The sequence below is a fragment of the Sinocyclocheilus anshuiensis genome, unplaced genomic scaffold (assembly GCF_001515605.1).
Source record: "Sinocyclocheilus anshuiensis isolate Anshui unplaced genomic scaffold, SAMN03320099.WGS_v1.1 scaffold415, whole genome shotgun sequence".
NCBI classification, from domain to species: Eukaryota; Metazoa; Chordata; class Actinopteri; order Cypriniformes; family Cyprinidae; genus Sinocyclocheilus; species Sinocyclocheilus anshuiensis.
In genome coordinates this window covers 1,971,690-1,979,211 of record NW_015552655.1, presented here as the reverse complement: position 1 = coordinate 1,979,211, position 7,522 = coordinate 1,971,690, and the positions used below count along the sequence as shown (strand labels likewise).

The following is a 7,522-nucleotide window of genomic DNA, read 5'->3' as shown; positions in this document are numbered from 1 at the left end:
TATATATATATATATAAAACTTTTAATGAAAAATAAAATATAAAAATGCATTTTTTTGAGTATGAGTTTTCTCATACTGTTGTTGTTTTCAACCATCAGCCTATTTTTTATGACTAATTTCTGCAGTAATAATTATATTGAAATACATTTAGAGCTGACTTTGATTCATTGTATCTCATAGATTTTTGTCCTCAGTGTTTCTAGATCAGCTGAAGGCTGGACTACAGCTGAAGATGGATGGTTTGTCCTTTCGGTAAGTGGCCACATGCAAAATATCAATAACTGAACAGGCCATTTGTATAATTACAGGCCTGTCGTTTTTGCAGATGTTTTGCGCTCCTCCCCTTGGCAAGGCGATGTAGAAAGCATCAGCTTGAGTGTTTTAAAAGCTATAACACATGCATGTGCGAGCAAGGACAAAACTGTTGCTTTTATACACATAAATTCAGCCTCACAAAGAAAAGAATGCAGAATTCTCTGTAAATGTGTATTTGCATGAGTTTGTGTGTGTGTGTGTGTATACCCACTGTTATGCAAGACTTTTGTTTATTGTTTATCCAGTTTTTAATTGAATACTTGTAACTTTTACTAAACAAGCTCACAGGTAATTGCACTGAAGCTTTGCCATGTAATATTTACATTTTGTACCCGACTAGGTGTGTTTTTGAGTGATTGCTCTTTTAATTGTGTGTTTTATCACGAACATGCTGCTGGTGCTGCTTGCATTATTTGCATTCTATTTCCATTATACAAACAGCATGTCCCAAACACTCTCTTTCTCCGTAGGCATTGTAGATGGCGACTGGAAAAAATGAAACCGTTTGAGTTGGATGGAGGGCCTGCATGCGCACTTTAATACTTAGATGGCCTTTCACTGCTGTAAGATGGGAAAGTGTGCTTATCTGATTTAGGAACAGCATTAAGGATATTGGCAGAGTAAATTAATTAACATGGAATAAATTACAGCTGGCTTTACCAACAAGCACTAGAGCCAGACTTATTTAAGTTATATAAAGAGTAAAACATTGGCTAAATATTAATTTTAAACACAGGTACTTGTGTAATGTGGACTGTTGGATTTGGTCTTTTTAGACTGGAAACCACCACTACTGTGAATCTGGTTCACAGTTTTTTTTAAATTAGATTAACTAGTTGATAAGTAGGTTGTTCCAGGCCTTAACTATAACCGGCCAGTAGGCCAATCATTTTTGTGCTGATATAATGTATTATTTATTGTGGTAAGGTGTGTGGAGTTATATAATCATAATACTTTTAACCGACATGTTTATTAAAACCCTTACAATTTTTTTTCCCATACAGTAGGACACAAATGAAGATGTTAATGGCTAATATGTGATTCCACAATGACCACAACTGTCAAGAAGATTTTCAGTAAATAATGACTTAAATTTCTGTCTGCTTCTCACATAAAGCTATTGTATATTTGAAATATGGTGTGTGGAACTACTTTAAAGGTGAAAATGAAATTTTGCTGTAAATTTACTCACCCTTAGGCCATCCAAGATATAGATGAGTTTGTTTCTTCATCAGAACAGATTTGGCGAGGTTTAACATTGCATCACTTGCTCACCAGTGGATCCCCTGCAGTGAATGGGTGCCGTCAGAATGAGAGTCTAAACAGCTGATAAAAACATCACAATAATCCACAAGTAATCCACATCACTCTAGACCATCAGTTAACATCTTGTGGAGTGAAAAGCTGCGTGTTTGTAACAAACACATCATTTAAACATTTTTAACTTTAAACTGTTACTTTCAGCTAAAATATGCGTCCATAACAACACTTCCTCCAGTGAAAAAGTCTATCCCCTGTTGTCCTCTCCCATACAAACCCAACAACGTATTTGTCTAGATCTTTTTGGACTGTTTTCTCCTGTAAACGATGCTTGATCTCTGCATATTTCTCTCCTGATTCAGCTTTTCGCTTCACATGACATTAATTGATGGTCTAGAGTGGTGTGGATTACTTGTGATGTTTTTATCAGCTGTTTGAACTCTCATTCTGACGGCACCCATTCACTGCAGAGCATCCATTGGTGAACACGTGATCTGAACAAACTCATCTATATCTTGAATGGCCTGAGGGTGAGTAAATTTTCCCAAAATTTTCATCTTTGGGTAAAGATTTCTTTAAAGATGCTTTAAGCAAGAAGGTCATACCAGTTAAGAATGGTGTAATGGTGAATAAATGACAGAATTGTAATCTTTAGATTAACTACCCATACTACTTTAAACTAAAAATGTATTAAGCTGCCACACACTCACATACTGTACACTCATCATAAATGAGATGCAGATGATACAAGTAGATAAAGCCAGTGGTGGACAGTAACGAAGTAGTTTTACTTCGTTACTGTACATATAATTATATTTTCCTTATTATATTCATTATTTCCTTATTGGTTATTTTGGGAAAATCCCAGGTATTTTGAGCAGTAGGATTATAAAAAATATATGCTAATATAAAATTAAATGATAAAAGTAGCCTATATAAAACTGCAAAATAAACATTCATCTATCAGTACTTTTTACTTAAGTACATAAAAAATCAAGTACTTTTGTAAAATCGAGTAAAATTGAAAACTGAGTACTTTTACTTTTACTGGAGTAATATTTTATTATATGGATCTGTACTTTTACTCAAGTACTTGATTTGTGTACTTCGTCCACCACTGGATAAAGCACATGAAAAACACCTAATGATGCATTAAAGTCTCCCAGCTGCACAATTACAGCCTCGCTCGGGGAGATTTGACAGATTTCACAAACACGCATATGAATGCAATCACATTCCATCACAGTCTACAACCTAACGTGGTACAACTAGCTCTATTATGTAATTGAGATGGGTGCTTTTGCATGCAAAGAGATGCATATCATGGTGCATATCAAACATATTTATAATTACTGCAGTGGAGCATCTCAGCTTCAACCACACATACAGTACTGTATTTGAACATGCTGTTTTTCTACATTCCAAATCAGCAAAACACTTAAAAAGTAAATGACATATTAGAGCTGAAACCCCTTTTAGTCTACTGCATTATGGGATATTTTGTCATGTACGTACCAACACCACGCTGAACCTCTCCTCTAATTCGTCCTCAGGTGGTAGGGGCAGTTTAGGGGCCGGTGGCTGTTTCTGCCCATAGGTGCTGAGGGGCCGTTTGACGTCTCGCCCCGGTGACATCTCCAGACTTCCAGCTGCGTTCCCCATGGCTGTATGCAGAGTTACACGCAGAGGTACACATATACAGTCCAGATAATCTAGATGTTGCTCAGTGAAGTACAACTACAACTTTACACTTGCTGACTGATTCTAAACACTTGAGTATGAGTTCTTGTTTAGTCCCAGTGTAGCAGTTTAAGTCCAATGGTGGGACACTTCGGAAACGCAGATAAAATCCAGCTTGGATACTATAGAAATTAGTACTATTAAATCCATAAAAGGTTGTGGTTTTTACATAGTTGCTGACTTGTTCAGGTTCTTTCAAGTCTTCTGATGGCGTTGTCCATTTGCAGTAGGCAAAACCTACAAGTTGTCTATACAGAAAGAAAAATGACAACAGTAGGCGAGGCTGTTGTCTCTTCGGATGTGTCTTAGTCGTCTTCTGGTCTCTGCGACATCTCTCTGCTCCATCCTGGAGTGTGTAGTTCAGGTAGGGAGGAGAGGAGTGAGTGATGTGGGAGAGCAGGCGGGGACTGGGAAGCTTCTGGGTCCTAGTGCTGGATCTGTAGACTCTCATCTGTGTTTTATGAACACCTGATACTGACTCAGATGTCCACCTACAACCGGAGTCTCGAGTTACTTGTTGGTGTTTGTTGCTAGGATGCTAAAGACAACCAACTTACAGTGCACACACTCGGAATGACTTCAAACTTGTGCAAATAGTTGTAAATGTGAATCTATAGTGCCACAAATACAAATAATATATAAAAATAAATAATTTTTATATATTTATAATTAATTATAATACTTATAAATATTTGGGTTTGGGGTTGAGACGTTTTTTTGTTTTATATTTCTGAAATAATGAGTCCCTTATGCGCAACAAAAACAGTAATATTGTGAAATATTATTACAATTTCAAATAACTTTTTTCTGTTTCGGTATATTTTAAAATGTAATTTATTCCTATGATGTAAAGCTAAATTTTCAGCATCATTACTCCAGTCTTCAGTGTTTACCGATCCTTCAGAAATCATTCTAATATGCTGATTTGCTGATCAAAAATACAAAATGTTGGAAACTCATAAGCTCCTTCATATTTTTGTGGAAGCTGTGATATATTGTGTCAGGATTCTCTCATGAATAGACATTTCAGAAAAGCCTAAGAAATTTCAAAAGCACAGCATTTTTATTTTTTGTTTGTGTGTGTGTGTGTCATAATTAGTGCTGTCAAACGATTAATCGCGATTAATCGCATCAAAAATAAAAGTTTGTTTACATAATATATGTTTGTGTACTGTGTATATTTATTACGTATATAAAAGCACACACATACCAAATTACAGTAATATGTATAAAGCACACATACATATTTTGAAAATATTTACATATATTTACATCTATATATTTATATATAATTTATATTATATATAAATATATTTCATAAATAAACATTACATATTTTTCTTAAATATATACATTCATGTGTTTGTATTTATATATACATAATAAATATACACAGTACACACACATATATTATATGAGCCAAAACTTTTATTTTGGATGCGATTAATCACGATTAATCATTTGACACCACTAGTCATAATGTCACTTTGGACAAAAGTGTCTGCTAAATGACTAAATGTAATATATATATATATATATAATTCTGAGAAACATATTTGATGGATTTACTAGAGAGTGCTCTATAATTATGTCCCTGCAGTGTTCATTTGCAATGCAAATGGGAGCCCATAGTAACCATAGTAGATGTAATAGCCTCAACGAACACAGCTGTTCCTTTACACGGCGTCTAAGGATTCATACTAAATATGTTCATTTAAGCATATCCTTTTATTATGCTGTAGGGTGCTTTGAATAGAAGTGTTTGTTATATGACTCAGTAGGCTTACTTACCATTATATGTTTTATTATACATCTTGTTGTTTAAAGATCAACCTAACATTTTATGAATGCCGAAATGCACACACAAATAGTTTTTTTTTGTTTTTTTTTTAATAGATTAAAAGTTTAAAAGAGTAAAAAGGTTACACAGTAGCCCCTGTAAATTAATGCCGCTTAAGACATTAAAACAGTACTGAGCAATTGCGCCACCTACTGGTTCTCCAGCAAATGTAAACAATCCATTGACGGCAGATTCACTGGCTGATAATGCAGTATGAATTTTGGATTCATGTTTGTGTGTGTGTGTGGATTGACATCATGCACAAATGTGTTTAGTGAAGTTAAATGTGAAGGTGATATTATTTTTGGGCAGTTTAGCTTAAATCTCCCTTCTTAAATGTACAAAAATGTGATCTCTCTTTGTTTTATTTTGGTTCTTTGTACTAAGATGTTTTCTTTTTACCTTTTTGGATTTGAATCATTAAAAAGAGAATCTGGTAGTCTACAAATTATGATAGTTTAACAAATAAATAAATGAAAAGGAAGCGACTTTTTAATGCAGCATAAAAGGCATGCCAGCGTTGACAAAATTACAGTAATATGTATAAAATACCACATCAGAGCTGCACTGAAATGCACCGAACTTCTACTATAACTTTTGTTTTGGCTGTTGTGCATTAGAATCAACATCTGGTACTGGATTTTAGTGGATTTTAATTTAAAGTTTCTTTAGCTCAGAATATATATATATATATATGAAGTGTGGAGTATGAAATGTCTGCAGGTGTTGATTCAATAAAATGGACTGACAGGAAGTTCATTCCAGAACAGCTGGCTTTCATCAGATGGACAGAAAAAATAAAATAACCTTCTTTGGTGAATGGTGGCTTGTCTTCTGGGACTTTGGAGGCTGGACTGCAGAAAAGTATAAAACTGCAGAGTTTGAGTTAGTGTTGCACAACTCCAAGTTTCAAGCTACATGGAAAGAACTTTCTAAGAACTTATAATAGTAATATTCTGTGTACCAAGGAAAATTTCGGTGTGAAAAGATTTCAAAGGTCAGATTATCTTTTATGTAGTCCTTGATTTGTTTTTAACTTTTTTCAGCCATGTAGCAGAAGACGAACAAACAATATCGGACAAGGGAGAATGGCACAGGCTAGCGAGGAGCTGGCATTGGAGGGCGCTTTCTAGGAGAGGGCACTGGAGGGCGCTCTGGACTGGATTTGGGGACTGGAGCCCTCTCCTCCTCGCTTTGGCACTTTCGCCGCGCCATACTCAGCTCACGAGGCAAAACAGGTACAGGTATCTATCTATCTATCTATCTATCTATCTATCTATCTCTGCCCATCTGTCCCTCCATCCATTCATCCATTGTTCTGTCGTTCTTTCACTATATCTATTGTTCCATCCATCCATCCAACCAACATTTATTATTTATTAAAGACAATTTTTAGTATTTTTAATTAATAACAACACTGGTCAAGCTAACATTCAAAAATTGTTTTGACAAACTTTTCTAGTTCTACCTCAAATTCAATTCAAATTTAGGAATTTTACATTTTAAATTCTCAGTGGAAATGAGTGGTGCTTGATATTGCTATTCTCTAAATGGGAGGTTCCTTGCTCATTCTTGATGTTTGTTTCTCCAGGTCATTGCGATTGTATCTCTGATCTTCATAATGATCTCTATTACTGTATTGTCGCTGCAGACATTGGATTTTCTGGAGAGTGAAAAATATGATAATTTTTAGCCGGTATTGCTAAGCAACTCAAGCATGTATTTCATGGAGAAACATTATGTAGTAATTACAGAGCTGCAAAATAGAAACAGAGGTATCAAGGAAACATTTTAAATTATATCAAGTTATATAGTATTAGTATATATTCTGATCATATTTTTCCAAAACACATCAATCTTAATAACGGCTATTAATTTAGTATTTAATCATTTATAATTCAATTCAATTCAAGTTTATTTGTATAGCGCTTTTCACGATACAAATCGTTGCAAAGCAACTTTACAGCAAATTAAGTTTCTACAATATTTAGTGGTAGCTTATCAGTGGTGACTGTCAGTTAATGTACATATGGCAGAAATGTACGGAAAAATAAATTAAAGACGTAATCAAACAGACGATTAACACTATTAACAGCAATTATTATATGATGCAATCAAACTTATAGCAAAATGTGGTAGTTCTGTATGTTGTTTCAGGGTTGGCATCATCTGAGGTCCTCTGATGGGTTGGCATCATCTCTTCTCAGGTGTTCTGGATCCAGACTGAAGCTTGTGTAAATCCTAGTTACGTGGCAAAAACAGAGAAACAAATAGACCTAATTAGCGTAGCTGCTGTTCCAACCAAGCAAAATTGATTTGTTTAACCCAAACTAAAGAATAATAATGTGCATTTGATCAGATATAAC

At 34.7% G+C, this 7,522-nt stretch overlaps 1 protein-coding gene across 1 annotated transcript in view; it reads right to left on the bottom strand.

Moving 5' to 3' along the window:
- LOC107667110 (formin-like protein 1) overlaps positions 1-3,308 on the bottom strand; it is a 19,895-nt gene extending 16,587 nt beyond the window's left edge. Inside the window, exon 1 of the mRNA XM_016458694.1 lies at positions 3,092-3,308. Coding sequence (XP_016314180.1) covers positions 3,092-3,238 — 147 coding nt within the window. The 5' untranslated portion in view covers positions 3,239-3,308. The remainder of the gene's footprint in view (positions 1-3,091) is intronic.
- Between the last annotated feature and the right edge of the window lie 4,214 nt (positions 3,309-7,522).